General features: G+C 33.2%; 1 protein-coding gene across 2 annotated transcripts in view; it reads right to left on the bottom strand.

Moving 5' to 3' along the window:
- Nucleotides 1-484: 484 nt before the first annotated feature.
- LOC136033342 (WD repeat-containing protein 47-like) overlaps nt 485-19,453 on the bottom strand; it is a 150,249-nt gene continuing 131,280 nt past the window's right edge. For both annotated transcript variants that reach the window (XM_065714141.1, XM_065714136.1), the window contains 4 exons: nt 18,189-18,359; nt 15,337-15,479; nt 8,028-8,247; nt 485-693 (listed from right to left, as the gene is read on the bottom strand). In XM_065714141.1, the coding sequence (XP_065570213.1) occupies nt 548-693; nt 8,028-8,247; nt 15,337-15,479; nt 18,189-18,359 (680 nt within the window). In that variant the 3' untranslated portion in view covers nt 485-547. The remainder of the gene's footprint in view (nt 694-8,027; nt 8,248-15,336; nt 15,480-18,188; nt 18,360-19,453) is intronic.

Here is a 19,453-nt window from a genome sequence, read left to right on the forward strand (position 1 = left end):
GACTAAAGAAAAAACAAAACGAAAAGCATTTCCAGCAGGAAATTAGGAAGTTCAATGAAAACAGTCCAAAATGGCTATGCATTAAGTTATATGCAGGAGCCTGTAAACACATAAAATAATATTAGTGAGGGAGGGGTTTTAAACATTGATTTATACGAATCTATAGAAAAAAAGAAGGTGATTAAAGTCAATAAAATTGCTAAATTCAATATTTCGAATTTTTCAGCATTTGAATAGTCATAAATTAAAATATATAATTAAAATTACTGAGATTATGAGGTATTTACATAGTGTTTAGGATAAAAAAGAATATATGACATGAGAACTTTGGGGAGAGCAGTTCAGTCACTTAGTCATCCCTCTGAACACACACCTATATCCTTATACATCTGTATATATATATATATATATATATATATATATATATATATATATATATATATATATATATATATATATATATATATATATATATATATATATATATATATATATATATATATATATATATATATACATATATATATATATATATATATAATGAAATTTAAACAGGAGGTAAAACCCATAATGCGCATGTTTTATCAGCACTTGTACTTAAAAATGAGAAATCTGAAGGATGCCATCTAGCAGAGATTATTTTATCTGCATGCTGAGCTGCAGATACACTGGGCAACTGTCTGGTTAGGTCACCTAAAATAAAGAAAAAACAAGAGTTTAAAAGAAATCAAGGATTTTAGCTATCTATTTACACCAGTGATTTTTCCATCCAGAATTTTTTTTTTTTTGGGGGGGGGGAATACGAGAAAATTTAATGACGCATGAAAAATTTATTTATATTCGTTTTTGTTATGTTTTACGAGTCAGAAAAACATTTCAGAGGGAGGGGGGTAAAACCCCCCTAACACCCCCCTTCCCTGTATAAGGTCTTGACTTACACCACACAAAAACAAGAGCTAAGAGCTCATATGGCACTTGTGACGAGGTCGGAAGAGCCGAGAGCTCATATGGTACGAGGTCGGAAGAGCCAAGAGCTCATTTGGACGAGGTCGGAAGAGCCAAGAGCTCATTTGACACTTGTGAGAAGGTCAGAACCTAAAGTTAAACTTTATAGCACAAGATCCTTCTAAATATCAAATTTCATTAAGATCTGGTCACCCTTTCGTAAGTTACAAATACCTCAATTTTCAAAATTACCTCCCCCCTCCCAATTCCACCAAAGAGAGCAGATCCGGTCCAGTTATGTCAGTCACGTATCTTAGACAGGTTTCTATTCTTCCCATCCAGTTTCATCCTGATCTCACCGCTTTAAGTATTTTCTAAGATTTCCGGTCCCCCCAACTGCCCCTCCCCCAGTTACGTTTGATCCGGTTGAGATTTAAAATAAGATATCAGAGTTACGAGGTCCTTCTAAATATGAAGTTTCATGAAGATCCGATCACTCCTTCGTAAGTTAAAAATACATTATTTTTCTTATTTTTCAGAATTACCCCCCCCCCCCCCCCCGCAATTGAGCGGATCCGTTCCAATTATGTAAATTACGTATGCAAGACTTTTGCTTATTTTTCCAACCAAGTTTCATCCCAATCCTTCCAATCTAAGGGTTTCCCATCATTTTAGGTCTCCCCACCCCAAACTTCCCCCAATGTCACCAGATCCGGTCAGGATTTAAAATAAGAGCTTTGAGCCACGATATCCTTCTAAAAATCAAATTTCATGAAGATCCAATCACCCATTCGTAAGTTAAAAATACCTCATTTTTTCTAATTTTTCAGAATTAACCCCCCCCCCCCAACTACCCAAAAGAGAGCGGATCCGTTCCGTTTATGTCAATCATCTATCTAGGACTTGTGTTTACTTTTCCCACCATGTTTCATCCCGATCCCTCCACTCTAAGTGTTTTCCAAGTTTAGGTTTCCCCCTCCCAACTCCCCGCCCCCATCACCAGATCCGGTCGGGGTTTAAAATAAGAGCTCTAAGACACGATATCCTTCTAAACATCAAATTTCATTGAGATCCGATCACCCGTTCGTAAGTTGAAAATACCTCATTTTTCTAATTTTTAAGACTTACTCCCCCCCTCCCAACTACCCCAAAGAGAGCAAATAAGTTCCGATTATGTCAATCATGTATCTGGGACTTGCGCTTATTTTTCCCATCAAGTTTCATCCCGATCCCTCTACTCTAAGTGTTTTCCAAGATTTTAGGTTTCCCCACTCCAACTCCCCCCAATGTCATCAGACCCAGTCGGGATTTAAAATAAGAGCTCTGAGACACAATATCATTCCAAACATCAAATTTCATTAAGATCCAATCACCCGCTCATAAGTTAAAAATACTTCATTTTTTCTATTTTTCCGAATTAACCGGCCCCTTCTCCCCCCCCCCCCAGATGGTCAAATCGGGAAAACGACTATTTCTAATTTAATCTGGTCCGGTCCCTGATACGCTTGCCAAATTTCATCGTCCTAGCTTACCTGGAAGTGCCTAAAGTAGCAAAACCGGGACTTTAGGTTTTCCCCCTCCAACTCCCCCCAATGTCATCAGATCCGGTCGGGATTAAAATTAAGAGTTCTAAGACACAATATCATTCCAAACATCAAATTTCATTAAGATCCAAATACCCGCTGATAAGTTAAAAATACTTCATTTTTTCTATTTTTTGCGAATTAACCGGGCCCCCACTCCCCCCCAGATGGTCAAATCGGGAAAACGACTATTTCTAATTTAATCTGGTCCGGTCCCTGATACGCTTGCCAAATTTCATCGTCCTAGCTTACCTGGAAGTGCCTAAAGTAGCAAAACCGGGACCGACAGACAGACCGACAGACAGACCGACAGACAGACCGACAGACAGACCGACAGACAGACCGACAGAATTGGCGACTGCTATATGTCACTTGGTTAATACCAAGTGCCATAAAAACTTAAAGGTTAAAAAAAGAGTGTTCTGTGATGTTAAGTAACAAGATTTCCTTAGAGGGACAGAAACGGTTTTACGACGCTAAAACTACATAACCCACACTCTTATTTAACAACCTCCATTTTTCAGGAATTTCTATGAGCAAGAAATGGGAATATCCTCGCGATTTGGAAAAAAATACCCAGTTATTTTTAATTATCTCGGAAAGCAAAAGGTAAGCATAGAAATAAAAGTTGGTTAATCAACCCAGCATATGTAGTTTAGTAACAGGGAATTGTTTTCAAAAGGCGCAACAGCAATATATCAGGAATTGCTTTCGGTATTAACAACTGTTTATTACAAAATTTGTTTAATCTGACTCTCAGCTTTAGCATATAAACAGATACACAGAAAAGAATCGTAATAATAAAAAAAACTAATAAATAAATGCATAATCTAATAAATAATCTGCAAGGTTAACAAAAATATCAAAAAACTTAGTTTAAAGGAGCTATAGGGTTTAAGGGATTAGATAAAACAGTCAAAATGAAGTTTGAAAATAATAAGAGAATCAAAAAATCTCGTTTGAAGCTCATTACAATTATGAAATATTTATATATAACAATAATTGTATATATGTGCATTTATTTATTTATCTGTATTTTTTCCTCCAAACGGCACTATATTTTTTCAAAAAATTGGCGTTGTGCATGAACATCGTGTTCCCAAAATATCCCGCGAAGCTTTTAAAATTACCAAAGTCGATATGCAATGGAAGTGAGAAATGTAATATTTTTAGAGTGATAAAAATTCTCGTTGTGAAACTGCAAACAAATTAAGATTAAAAAGGAAACGTAAGAGTTTTCTGTTGTCATGAAAATGTATGTAACGTAATAAAATGTATTGCAACGTAAATGTATTGTCTCATAACGTAAAATTGTAACGTAAGAAAACGTAAAGAGTGTAATGTAACGTAAGAAAATTTATTTCTGGACACGCACTTCTATATATATATATATATATTTATACTAAAGAAGAACAGGAATATATTTTAGAATGATAAACATCCTCTTCATGAAGCTGAAAAAATTACTGGTTGATACTATTAACAGTAAACTCTAGAGCAAAGGAAACATTCTTTATTACGAAAAAAAGAAAGAAAATCTCGTTATAAATTGGATAGGTATGGGTAGTTTGACAAGTATTTTATACTTTGACTCGATGGGGGGGGATCAAGTTGATACTTTTAAGCGTTTTGGCAATTTTTTAGACCAATAAGCTTTCCGTTTAGAGTCCCCTTCCTCATTCCTTGCTCTTTGCACTAAATGTCACTTATTTTTTAACCATTTGATTTAAGAACGATTGCTGAAATACGAGGGTCATTGAATTAGAATGAGGCGAAGAATGAGGAAGGCCTACACACGCAATAATTTCTGTTCTTTTAAAGTTTCAATGTTGCTCCTTGTTTTCAGCTAGAAAAACGTGTTGTTGTTTTTGACATGTTTTTTTACGGGTTGTTGTTTTTTACGTGTTGTTGTTTCTTACATGTTGTTGTTTTTTACGTGTTTTTTACATGTTATTGTTTTTTTCATATTTTTTACATATTGTCGTTTTTTACTTGTTTTTTATATGTTGTTGCATTTTACGTGTTTTTTACATGTTGTTGTTTTTACGTGTTTTTACATGTTGTTGCTTTTTTCGTGTTTTTTATATGTTGTTTTTTCGTGTTTTTTACATGTTGTTTTTTTGCGTTTTTTACATGTTGTTGTTTTTTACGTGTTGTTTTGTCGTGTTTTTTCATGTTGTTGTCTTTTTTGTGTTTTTTACATGTTGTTTTTTCGTGTTTTTTACATGTGGTTGTTTTTTACGTGTTTTTTACATGTTGTTGCTTTTTATGTGTTTTTTATATGTTATTGTTTTTTGCGTGTTTTTTACATGTTGTTGTTTTTTTCATGTTTTTTACATGTTGTTGTTTTTACGTGTTTTTTACATGTTGTTGCATTTTACGTTATTTTACATGTTGTTGTTTTTACGTGTTTTTTACATGTTGTTGCTTTTTTCGTGTTTTTTACATGTTGTTTTTTCGTGTTTTTTACATGTTGTTGTTTTTTACGTGTTTTTACATGTTGTTGCTTTTTACGTGTTGTTATTTTTTACGTGTTGTTATTTTCCCACGGAATAGTCATATTCGTAAAACCTGGCTCATTTAGATTATCTGGATGCGGAACACGGTTCCATTAGCAGCTTTGAATTTTAGATTCCTCCTATTTTTGTTTATAAAACAGGTATATTGTCTCAGAATAAATATTATAAAGGGTTCGCTGAGAGCACCAGAAACCCACATCCCGAACCACCCTTGCAGTAATTATTCTTTGCTCAAAACGAAGAATATGTATACATAGAGCTTCCTATTGTTCCTTAAGTTATTCCTTAAGTCAATCGAGCAATTGTTTGACATACAGAAGTAGAAAATCATTTATAAAAATTATTGTCCGGCTAATGAATACTAATCATTAAAATTGGGAATAAGCACAATTTTTAAAACAAGACAACATAAGAGAAAGGTCGAAAAGAAGAAAAAAAGAGAATATTTACTTCCAGTGAAAAAAAAAATAATTGAAATGAAGTTTATTAAATGTAATCTAAATAGTTTATATGAAAGTTATTAATTGAATAGATGGATACTCGACAAAAAGCAGAAACATTTCACTTGCTGAAGTTGCAAAAATATCAAAAAGAAAACATCTTTTGCCACCTTTCTTCTAAAATTTTCAAAAAAAAAAACAACACAAAAAAACAACAAAGACATCAAAGAAATACTAGGACATCAAAACTTTTGATACAAAAAAGTATTGATACAAAATAATATTTTTAACGCAAAAAAGGATCAATGGCATCAAAAAAAAAAAAAAAAAAAAATTCTGCCACCTGTCTTTCAAAAAAAATTTTCCACCTGTACATGAAAAAATTCCTATACAGAAGGCCTCGAAGAAATGTGACATCAAATTACCAAGGATATCAAACGCAAACACTTTTTGCCGCCGGTCTTCATCTTAGGCCCATCCATATCTGAAAACCAGGTATTTCTCGAATTTTTTCGTTTGGTCCTTAGAAAATATTGAAGGTCAGCTTTGGTGCGTAAAACTTCACAAAATACCTTTTTTTAAAACAAAAAAAGTACCAAGGACACCAAAAGAAAACATTTGTTTTGCCACCTGTCCAGCATTTTTTGCCATTACCAAATCAAATTACCAAAGACATCAAAAGCAAATATTTTTTGCCGCCTGTCTTCATCTTAGATTGATATCTACGATGATATCCATACCGTATATCTATACCTGAGAACCAAGTGTTTCTGTGATTTTTCTTTTGGTGGCTAAAAAATGATAAAGGTCAGTTTTCATGCGCAAAAAGTTACGCCAGTGTTTCCAAACCGAACCGTGAAAAAAAAAATTGCAGAAACTAATTCAGTAAATTTAACACTTTCACACTTCAAATAATTATTTATAATTTTTATTTTTCGCACTTTAAAATTTGAAGATATTGCAGGAACCTACAAATAAATTATTTAAAGACATGTCTTGAGTTTTACATTACGCAATGTGTCGTACTTATCCTCAAAGGGGTAGTCAAATTCCTTATTATTTATCTAGCGCTAGCCAAACAGGTTCAATATGTGTTTGCTACAATTGAATATGTCATATCTGAATTTTTCTGTTTCTTGGTTCCTGAAGTGAAACAATGGCTTTAATGCTGAACCATATGTGATATGGTGCAGCATGGTGATATGGTTATAATTTTCGTTTTTCGTACTTTAAAATTTAAAGATATTGCAGGAACCTACAAATAAATTATTTAAAGATATGTCTTGAGTTTGAAGATATTGCAGAAAGCAACGAATAAATTATTTAAAGACATGTCTTGAGCTTTACATTACGCAATAGGTACACGTGACAATGTGCTTGACTGTACAAGTACAGCACATCAAATTTTATACTTTCTTTATCAGATTATACTTTCTTTCTCTGTAAATATCTCGATCCAAACTAGCATCACAGTTATGTAATAGATGATGTACCGTTGATTTTTGGGAAATCTTGGCTAAGCTAGCAGGAGTTCATACTTGACTGTCAAGATAAACCCCATATTCAAGTCAGCCCCGATCTCCCCTACTAATAATACTACTCCTACGGTTGATACTAATACAGTTGCTAGAGGTATAAAGCTGAAACTGTCAGGGTATGTTTAGATGGATGTTGAACTGTATCAAAACATACTATTTGTTTGCAGGCCATCAAAAACACGCATGAAAAATACGCATATTAGGAACGGTTTGCAGACTTCAGTTAAGATGTTCAGATCAGATTTAGAGAGAAAGAAAGTATAATAAATATATGGATGGGCTAATATTGCAAAATAGGATATTTGGTCTTTTGGAATAAATATCTAGAAGGGCTAAACATTACAAAATAGGATAATTGGTCTTTTCAAAATGACATTCTTATAGGTAAGTCAACAACTAATAATTTGAAGTTTTGAATAATTTAAATAATAAACAAATTAATGCATAGCTTAGAGTTTAGCATTTCCATGATACGTACGCTTCTTTACAATTCCTTTTTTAACAAGATGTTAGGTGTAAACTATATTTTACTCATCCAATCACTGAATTTTACCCAATTTGCTACCAGTTAATGATTGTGTTTTCCTTCTGCAACAGCAATCGGGAAAGTTACGCTTTCTAGAGCCCCATGAGGATATTTCTTTTCGCTCATTTTTTGCTGATTTTTTCACACCCGTTTTTTGTTTTAAACTTAGCAACCCCCAAATGTAAAAACCGTATACCTGAATTGAAGACCCTTGTCACTAAAAATTGAGTTTCTGGTTTTTTATAACCTTTTAAGACGTACATCGTTGTTTCCACTTAGTAAATTTAAAGAATTAGATTTTATTTACAATGTTCTTGGTACTTTAAAATGTAATTTGAATAATAAACTTATGAGGCAGAAAAAAAAAATAGTTATGATAAATTATATTATATTGCTGAGGTCTTGCATTATTTTAGTGAATTTTAAAACTTGTTGTAATGTAACAGAATGATAGACAGATTTTTTGGGATACTTGCCTTGCAAATCTGTTAGTACCAGCTTCCCGTCATATCCAGCAGTGAGGAGATAGTAGGCCGACGGAGAAAAACGGACACTCCGTACATCAGAAGCGTGAGGTTTAAACATCTGAACATGCCTTGCACCACGTATGTCGTAAAAAACACAAGCCCCGTCCTCGTGACCGGTTACTAGAAGCCGCCCTGACGGATCAACACAAGTTGAAGCTACTGCAGAGCCCTACAATTATTTTTCGTATTATTCTTATTAAGATTAATAAAAATAATAATTATTAATAATAACAACTATTATAATACAAATAAAATAATAATTATAGAATAAGAAATAATTAATAATAAATAAAATATGATTAATTAATTAATAATAATAATGTTAATTATTATTCCTATTTTTCTTATTATTAGCATTTTCTTTAAATTTAATTCACAGAGAAAAAAAATAGCACTAAACTACAGGGGGCGGTGCATAATATACTAGTAAAGTGAAATTGTACAGATCTGGAACTGTCTTTCAAATCGGAAAAAATATCAGATCGCACTTAATTTATGTTCTAAAAAAATACACTAACATTAAAACGAAATCCGATCATTCCAAAAATAACCTAGAAATGGCTAAGGTAAGGCATCCCACCTATGGAATGCCTATGTATTTACATCAATCCCCCCCTGACACTTTACCTCACCCAAAATCTCTTGATTTGTTTGAATCAAAGTTGTCACCCCCTTAAAACGTAACCTCCCTCCTCAAGAAGCTTCCTGTCATCAAAACTATCCTACACTTGGATTATGCAGATGAACTGAGTTTCACAAAAATATGTTATCGCATAAAACGTGACTATACAATTTTCTTGGCCTATAATGAGGGAAAGGTTGAGATGGCTAGGACACATTTTGTAGCTGAAGGATGACAGATTGCTAAAGATAGTTCCTTTCATTCATCCAGGTGGGACTAAACGAAAAGCATATTGTCTATAAATAAAATGGTAAGAGTGCGTAGTTTAGGATTAAAAATTGAGATACTTTGGAAAGAGTTAATAGCGAAGCTTTGGAAAGGTTGGGGCAGAGAAGGAGCGTGCGCAGCTCCATTGGCTTCAAGCACGTTGGTGTTGTTAGCAATAGTATTAGCAGTTACATAGGGTACAACTTTTGCTACCTTTTGCGCACGTACGTGGTGTGAAGTACGAGGGGACCGAGTTTCGCTCGGTAAAGCGAATTTTAGGCATAAAAAATTAGACATAAGAATTAGACACTAGGATATTAAATTAATCAACAATTTGATAATTAAAAGCTAACGAGAAGTCAGTTTAAATAAGAAAAATAAGAATCGTTTATCAATGGTTAATTAAAGCGTTGCCTAGTCAATGGAACTGCAGTAATTAATCTTTTGATTCTTTAGCCATAGAACCTCGAAGTAAAAGAGAGAAAAAGCTTTAATTAAAAGAAAAAAAACACATCAGAGGCAAAGCTATAGCCTTGCTTATAGTAAAGGCCATGCGGCTCCAATGTTTTATTATTCATTTATTTTTTATCCCTCAGAGGCACTTCATTTGGAAGGAGTTGACGCGTAAAATTCAGATGGGGCTCATTTGATTACAAATCGGAAGGTCTAGTGCCCTTTTCAAGAATCAAAAGTAATTGGGAACAACTAGCCCCCCCCCCCCATGCCCTTGTTTTCCAAAATACATCTGATATAAATTCTGAGACAGCCACGCGCGTGTATATTTAAATATAAAAACAGCATTATGAAAAAAGAATAATTTAACAATCGATATAATATTTACTTGATTATATCTATGTCGAATATGCATATTACAATTGTCTCCAGTGAGAATACCTAGGGCATTATTTTATGAACTTCTAAGGGGACGAAGGTGAGTCGAAAACATGCTTGACCACACAACACAACCACAGAGAAGGCAGTGATGAACAAAAGAAAAAAAAAACAATCTCATAATATCCTTTGGAAAAAAGTGCCCCAGTTTCCTCATCCTCCCAACATTCCTTGCAACCTTGCTACTAACACATGAAATGTGCTCTTTGAAGTAAAGGCACTCATCAATAAACACCCCAAGATACTTAATCGAAACTTCCCCAGGCAGAACATTTTCAACAAACTGTTTTTTGTCAATCCAAGGATAGTAATTGGTACTTATTTCGTGCAGCACAAAATGAGATTTGGTGTGGTTCAGCTGAAGTCTGTTAACCCTCATCCATTTTTTTAAGTATAATATGACAGTCTAAGGATTCTGCATAAGCATCATAGATATCATCAGCAAAATAAGACAAAATAGAGTTTGATGCTCGAGTATCACTACATTTTATATAGAGAAACAGTCCTTTGATAGCAATTCGCGGGTCGTCAATATATCTAAAAACAGTATGGGCCCCAAAACAGATCCCTGAGGGACACAGAATTCAACACTTTTAACTTGCGATTTAATTTCACCAGCACTGACAAACTGCTTTCGATCTTGAAGAAAAGAATCCAATAAACGAAAAAACACACCATGAAAACCACAATTCCTTAGTTTCATCATAGGGATTCCATGGTTCACTACATCGAAGGCTTTCACAATGCCCCCCCCAAAAAAAAATGCAATTTTTTCCACCCTTGATCCAGAGCATCGTTCATAGATCGTGAGAAAAAGAAGAGCTTGATCTGTCGACAAACTGATTTTTACTAAAATAGGCTACTTTTTATTCTCAAGAAAAACTATCTTTTACCACTAATCAATTTTTCAAAAAGTCTAGATAAAACTAGCAGCAATGAAATAAGCCTAAAATCATTCAGCAAATTTCTTCTCCGCCCTTAAAAAGCAGAACCACTCTAGCAATCTTCATAAAATCAAGAAAAACACTAAATTTTAGGCGAATATTAAATAAAACCAAAACCTGATCATACATTTTTTGAGAAAACATACTTAAGCACAAGCAATGAAAGGAAGCTAGTGCCTTAAACATTATTTCTGATGTTTCAGAATGTGGTCCGCAATTCACTAGCAGTCACTGGTTTCAGATATGCAGATGCATCGCTTTCCTTGGAAAAACTGGTGGTATGCTCTACCATAAGAATATTCTATCTACGATTGAAGCATCAGTATTGAAATTTTCAGGTAAAATTGAACTCTTTGAAGGATTCAAAACAGACTGAATTACTCTCCACACTTGCCTGGGATTACCTGCGCTTTTTTTTAACTCATCTCTATAATAATCTCGCTATTCCCAATAGGTTATTGAGTTCACAATTAATTTTTTTGTATCTCACCTTCGCCTCAGGAGAGACTACAGAATATTTATAAGCAGTCTTCGATTTGACATTACTTTTATCAGTCCTCAAGTAACCCAGGGTTTTCAAGGGGTAGCATGAAAAGCCAGCTCTTGAATAACTGTACAAGTTTCTTTTTGTATTTTAGTTATTTCTGAATATCGCAATAAAAATTTTCATTGACTTGCAAATCCCTATTTTCTAAAAAAATCAAATTGAGCGTTTTTTTTTTATTTTCTTCTGTATATTTTTACAGCCTCAGCATCCATTTTCAATGCAGAAAATTTTGCTGATATATTATAGCTGTAAGAACACCAAATTCTCTAATAGCAACAAGAATAAGAAAATAATCAGAAGCACCATTCAAAATAACATCAACAAAATCATACTTCGTGTCAACAAATGTATTATCTAAAGTGATTCCGAGCGCAAAGTCACTTGACTACATTTACCAGATAGTGGCCGACGTTTACCCCCCCCCCCCCACTGAAAATAGCCCCCCTTAAAAAATAGAAACCCCCCGTAAAACAAACCCCCCCCCCCCCCAAAAAAAAAACAACAACAAACAAAAAAAAAACAAAACAAAACAAAAAAAAAACGGAACCCCCTGGATATGTTACATTCCAAATCTGAGAATTTATTTAAGTTTTTTTTTTACTTCCGCAGGGGGAAGGATTTTCGGTACTTATGCATTATGTGCCACTAATTCAATTTTACGCTACATAAAACTCGAGAACAAACCGTTTTTCTTTTTTTTAAAGTTAGGTTTTACGTTACTTTAGAAATAAATTTAGGCTATGAATTTGCACATCAGGGGTGGGGTATAAAGTATAGCGGGTCTGGCTGCAAGATGTGTTAGGTACAATTATTCTGCATATTAGATAGATAAGTGCATTTTAAAGCTAAATATACGACCATGAATACAGTAAAATCAATTTATTCATCAGTTTTTATTCTTTTTTTGCGAGAAAGTCAATACTGAATCTTTAGAATTTCAATAATGCAAAGAAATGTTCTTTAAAATTTTTGATTTTTATGAAATCTTGGGTAAAAAAGAACTCAAACTAAACCGGGAAACCGTGGTCTGGGAGGAGTAGCTAAACAGCCTGTTGGCTGTTTAGGTCTAGAATATACAGATAGAATCTCCAGCTTACTGACAAAGGCTATTACTTTAAGTCCTAGTGACGGCCCCTTTTTCAAGTACTGTTTTCTAGAAGTGAACATTACAATTTATGCATGCATGTATACAGGAATTTTTTGAGAAGACTTGGGGAATGGGTGTATCCATAAAAAAAAGTCTGTAAAAATACAACGAACTTATATGAAAATTAGGTTTTAAAACTTTAAATTGTGTGTGTCATATTATTATTTGATGTAAGGGCTCTGATGGAACTTAAATGCTAAGTTTAGGGTATCAAGTTGTATCCACATTGAAGCAGTAGTCTATATAAAACATTTTTGTTTGTAACATATATAAGAAAAAGAAAAAGGAAAGAAAATTGCACAATTTTCCTGAAACAATCTGTGAGTTGTAAGCAGGTCCAAGTAGTACTACTAGTAGTGTTTTTCATGCATCCCTTTCCAGTTTAGAATATAAAGTTTTCGATTAGATTGAACTCATATAATCAAGGCACTGGTCTGCTTAATTTTAAATCAAATGTTCCCACAGGAGAAATATTATCACATCTCGTGTGATAATTGCCTGACCTACAAACATAATTCACAAGAATACAAGTACTTCCAGAGGAGGGGCTGAACCTTTTCCCCCTCCCACAAAAGTCCATTCTAATGTGTCCAAAGGGACTAAAAAAAGCAAAAACAATGCTAATTGCTCTGTGTTTTTGAGCCCATATCAATATGTTTAAACAAAATTCTTTATCTGTTAGATCATTGAAAATATTAGCAAAGTATTTGAAGAAAGTCACATATCTAAGTAAGACTATTCTTTTCTGAATAAAATCAGGAAATATTGTCTGGTATTAATATCAGTGTTTTGCGTGGCAATAATATATCAATTCTTTAAACCTATAAACTTACCACATTTTAAATTCTAATTAACCTTGCCATTAAATTATAATTGGCATTAGCAATACCCATAAGTTCTTTATTGGCGATTAATGCATACATTTTACAAACCTATAAGTAAATTGTAATTAAATTCTATAAGTTCAATAAACTTATTCATAAAATAAGTAGCAACGAATTGAATTTTTTTTTTACCTTTTTTACTGGTATTTCGAATGCTTATTCGACAGGTTTCTCAAAACAAATTCAGAAGAACTGGCAACAACCCCTGCGATCCATTATGGCAATCAATATGGCTATCATTATGGCTATTACTCATGGTTATCAGTATTCAAATTTACCGTACAGATTAACTAAAAGAAAGTTTGTCACCTTGAGATATTGTGAGTCCTTTGTACCTGATTTTACTCGGTATTTGATGTTAATTTCCTGTGTTTTAGAGCTTATTTTTATTTTAGACAACATTCACTTTACTGTACGACGCACCTTTCATAAAGTATTTCATATTCATTTATTTGTATAACTGGTGTAATATACATACTACCTTGAAAGACCGAAATCAGGTGAATGTCGACATTCACAGGTGAAAGTTCGAAATAATGGTATTTAACTAATATTTCGGACAGCGTTCGAAATCCCAGTTATCTATTTCAAATGCACAAATTTATTACCATCAACTGACAATACACTTCTGAATTTTACCTTTTGAATTTTCCGGTTTTCCAACATCACTGATAATTCCTGGTTAGAGCTGAAGCACGAGTAAGGCAATTTTAGGGGGACAGAAGGGCACTTGCCCCGAGCACATAAGTTTCAAGGATGCAAAATTTCAAATAAATAATGTAAAGCTTTTATAATCTTTTTTTTAATTATGAATTTTCATTTTTATTAAAATAATGCACACGGTTTAGTTAATAAGTGAAAGGAATTGATCAATTGTTGATGAATAAAATGAGAATAAATAAAAATTAATTAATGAATAATAATCTAATTAATATGATAATAGTTAAAAAATAAATCATCAATTAATTAATGAAGTAAAATAAATAGAAAATTATTAAATAATAATAGTAATTAAAGATAATAATAATTTAAAAATAAAATGTTAATTAATTAAAATATTGACAAAAATTGTGTTAATAAATGACAATTTTGTTAAAATTTGACCGGCAAATTTTTTGGAGAGGGGGGGGGGCTAATCAAGATTTTACTCAAGGCGCAAGAGAGGCCAAAATACTGATCAAAGCTCTTTGCAACGAAGAGAGGGTAGCGAGGTTGATTATCTGAAGTTAAATTAAGAAGCGTATCTCATTTTAGCAAGCTGAAATCTGATCATCTGTCATAGGTTCTCATCAAAAATCAACATATTATTAAAATCATTGATTCTTGGATCGAATAGAATGTAATTATACTCCCATTTGTAATATTGCGTCAACATATTGTTTGACAGCCCTTGTGGTTCCAAATAGATTCTACGACGGTATGGAAAGAGCGTTGAATAGTACATCAAATAGTAAATTTATCTTTCAGCTATCAATGTCTTCAAACATTTGACAAATTTATTCACTATCTTTGCTACAGCCACGGTTGTTCATGTTGATAATGAATGATATGTACCTTTTATATTGAGTTTAACGTCAAAGTTTTTAACGTCAAAAAAAAAGTTTATCTTGAGTTTAACGTCAAAGTTGGGGAGTAAAACACTCCCATTAAAGCTAATTTATTCTTAACTATTGTCTGCCTCGTTCTAAGAATTTGTATCTTTTGCTAAATCCATTTAAAAGATGAGAAAATACCGTGAAAAGATTCTATCGTTTGTAATTTCAAACAATTAGTTGAGACGATTTATTGCAATTCAAAAGCAATACATTTTGCAATTGAAAATTGAGTAGCATCTACTGGAGGCGTAAAAATGAGTGGATATAATTTGCTGCATGCAATGTCGTGATTTCTTTTTTCTCCCACAAAAGGGCTTTTACTTAAAAGGACAATTAAAAGTTAAGTCACAAGTATATTTACCTTATTAATAGAGAGGTCACTCGTTATTGGGGTAACTACAGAGACACATCCGCCTATCCGTAGATCCCAAAATCGGACAGTTTTGTCTTGCGATCCACTTGCGAACATTGCGCCTCCCCATGTATACAGTGAGAGAATAGGGGCTGAAAAATATGTATTATGTCAAAATAGTTGCTAATTTGGATTTAATAATATATACAATTTGTTAATTAGAACAGTAGACAGCCAAAGGACTTGTTTTAAGCATGTTCATCCTCATAACAAACCGTGGTCAGAAACACCGAAATCTAAACTGAATATGGTTGGTAGAAATTAACTGAAGTGAATACATTGCGTAACAGTTTTTTCAAACGGAAGAAATGAGCGTCGTGAAAGCTCGAAGTGAACAGAAATATATCCATATATGAAATTAAACGACCACTCGCTGTTTACACTAAATTTTTAGTATTTGAAGAAACTTCTCATTCCAATTAAACAAGCTTTGTGTTTGAACAGTCGTTTTAGCGCGATTGGGACAAAAATTGCAAACTTTGGCGTAAGTAGTTGAGAAGAGGGGAATAAATCTTGTATACAAATGATTCCTAATGAAACAAAACAGTTTTAATGTATTTCTTTCTTTTCATTTGAAACCTTATTTTTGTTGTTGTTCTTTTATGATTAAATTTTTATTCGGTTTGAATCAACTGCCCAGGGTTACCTTCAACTTGAGGAGCGGTTCAAACCCTTAACCCAAGACTCTTTAAACCGAAAATTTTGTTTAATTCTTTACCAGCAATGCTAAAAGAAAATGAAAACTTCTTATGCTCATTTTTTGTTTTCAAAATATTCAAATAGTTCGTAATGAAGAACTGTAAGTAAGGAGCGACCCGGCTCAATAATAACCGAAGCCCTAAGAAACGGAATTTTGATATCAACAGATACATCAAAAGAATCCAATTTTTTATGCTGATTTTGAATATATAAGTTTCATCAGATTAAGTCTTGTCCATCAAAAGTTACGAGCCTGAGAAAATTTGTCTTATTTTCGAAAAAAAGGAGAAACATCCCTGGGAGCAACAGAATCCTAATGAAAATGAAACCATCACATTCAGCGCATCAGAAAACCTTACTCACGAGGTTTCAAGCTCCTATCTGCAAAGATCACGGATGCATCTTTATTTTTTTGTTGTTTTTTCCAGGGGTGATCGTAATGACCCAGCGGTCCTAGTATGTCGCGAGAGGAATCATTTAAAAGGAAATTAATAGTCCTAGTGCACTTTTTAAGTGACCAAAAAATTGGAGCCAACTAGGCTCCCTCCCACGCTCAATTTTTTTCCAAAGTCACCGGATCAAAATTTCAAGATAGCCGTTCTGTTCAGCATAGTCGAAAAGTGTAATACCTATGTTTTTGAGCACGACGTAACCACCCAGAGTCCAGGGGAAAGTACTTTAATTTTTGGACTTTGCCCATTGTTTACACGTAGTAGTGGTTATTGGAAAGCATACAGACATTTTCAGAGGGGATTTCTTCTGGTGGTGGGGGGGTTTATGGGAAGGGGTTACGCTGGACGATCTTTCCATGTAGGAATTTTTCATGGGGGAAGACAATTTCCATGAAGGGGGCACTGTATTTCCCAGCAGTATTCAAAACAAATCAGAACATAAATAAAAAATAAGGTTTTTTTCAACTGGAAGTAGGGAACAACATTAAAACTTAAAACTAAAATAAATTGTTACTTATATGAGAGGGTTCACCTCCTCGTTAATGTCTCACTCTTTACGCTAAAGTATTTTCGGTAATTTGAAAAGAGCTATTTATTCTAATTAAATGGCCTTTGTAATTCAGGGATCATTCTTTAAGAATTGGAACAAAATTCGAACTTAAGCGTAAAGAGCGAGGTAATGACAAGGGGGCGAGCCCCCTCATATACGTCAGAATTTCTGTTCGTTTTAAGCTTTGATGTTACTCCTTACCTTCAGTTGAAAAACTTGTTTATTTATTTTTTTTGCGTCAAAATTGCAGCCTTTTTGAGAGAATTTCATTCCGATTTATAAAATTATGCAGATATTCATGTGTAATAAAATTTAAGTACTAACTTTAAAATTAATACACTTTGCACATTAAGAATCACTGATTGAATGATTGATGCTGGTGCTGCATGGCTCTTTGATCCACGACTCTCTTAAGTGTGGAGGAGGGCTACGAATCCCTCCTTAAACCCAAGTTTTTCAATCAAGTTTGATGATTAATCATCATCCCTAAAAAATGTACAAAAATAAAATATTCTCGACGAGGAGTCCTGAAATTAAAAAAATAAATAATTATAGGTACATAAGTTTCACAAAATTTTATATGAATCGTTTGAACAAATCTTTTATACAAGGCCACTAGATGTTTTCCGGCACTGATGGTTCTTCACCTCTCCACTTTTGTGCCGATAGGCAAGTGATTATTTTTTAGTTACGCAAAAAAAGACTTTCTGCTATAAAATCTTTCACTCACCGAAAAATATTTTTGACCCAGCCCAAAAGTATTCACGAGAATTTAGAGGGACTAGAAATTAATTTTTATCCCTCCCCTTCTCCACCAAATTCTACATTTGTTTTTCGACTTTATTATAAAAAAAACAACATAAAAACCAAAAGTTTTCGTAATTTCACCAATACATTTCGAAGATGTACATTCGCATCAATTTTCTTCTACTTTGTGTGAAATCTTACTCCTAATACAAGCCCCTTACTCCACCTAGAAAAAAACCCCTTGTTTCCTTAACTGTTCAAATTAGTCAAATAGCAAATACCAGCTTATAATGTCTCAATATATTTTCAATTCGAGAAATGAAAACGATAGAAAATTCATATGCTACACTTACAAGTATGTCCCCCAAAGGCCTGGAATGCCTTCCCAGTTGTGCAATCAGTGATATAGACCTTGCAATCGCCAGCACCTCCACTTATTAACAAACTTGACTTGTTGATACTATCTTCAATAAAACAGACATCACGAATTGTGCCATCGTGCACAGTTATATCCACTTCGTCACCTGTAATTTAGTCAATTCCTGAAAAATCTTAATAAGACATCAATCACAAATTCATAGTAATAACGTATATATATATATATATATATATATATATATATATATATATATATATATATATATATATATATATATATATATATATATATATATATATATATATATTCGTAAGCTACCAAGCATTAATTACTTTAAATTTCTTATTTTCTTTGAAGTTGCACTTATATGTAGCTAAGAAAGAGTATTTTTCACTTTCAGCAAATACAAATTAAAAAAAAAAAAATATATCAACCAACGTTACAAAACCTTGATATTTTAGAGGATTAATTAAAAAAAAACTTTTTCCACAAAATACGTTTTTCAAAGGAAAGTAAAGAACTCTATAAAACCAAAAATGAGCAAAAATAAAATCAAATAATCTACCAAGCGTAAAACTACGACAAGTCAGCATTGATAAATAAATGAAACCCGAAATGAACATAAATTACAATAAATAACCGAGTCAAACTCAAAAACAAGCAGAAATTAACATTAGTAGGGCTAAAAACCCCATTGGCTTCCGAAGGCCAGAACATAATTTGCACTTTTCTGAAAAAAAAAACAAATGAATGTGCATTTTCAGTTTAATATACATACGCTGATATTTACTAATCAAAATCTTAATGATACTTGATTTACTGAAGTTATAAAAATAAAAAATGGTGGTTTTTTTTCATCCACCATCAACTGGTCCCGAAACATTGCTGATGCGTCCTCTTGACAACCCATGTGAGTTATAGTGTGTTTCGATTTATTTCAATACAGTTACGATATTGCCAAAAATTGTCAAACTTCTGATTACCAGTCTAATGAGTCGCCTCCAAAGCATATACGACCACCCGTTCTATAAGAGCCTTATATGCCTCCAGGGCATATCTTACAACCCTTGCCTTGAGAGCTGTAGGAGGAGGGGGTCTTCCTTAAATACATAATTTCCGGACCTTTTAACTACTACGAAAACAAAATTGTTATATCCAAATTTTGACTGGACGTGTTAAGGGAAATGATGAGCGCGGAGGGGAAGCTGGTTGCTATCAAATCACTTTGACTCTTAATAA

The sequence above is a fragment of the Artemia franciscana genome, chromosome 1 (assembly GCF_032884065.1).
Source record: "Artemia franciscana chromosome 1, ASM3288406v1, whole genome shotgun sequence".
In the NCBI taxonomy this organism is placed as follows: Eukaryota; Metazoa; Arthropoda; class Branchiopoda; order Anostraca; family Artemiidae; genus Artemia; species Artemia franciscana.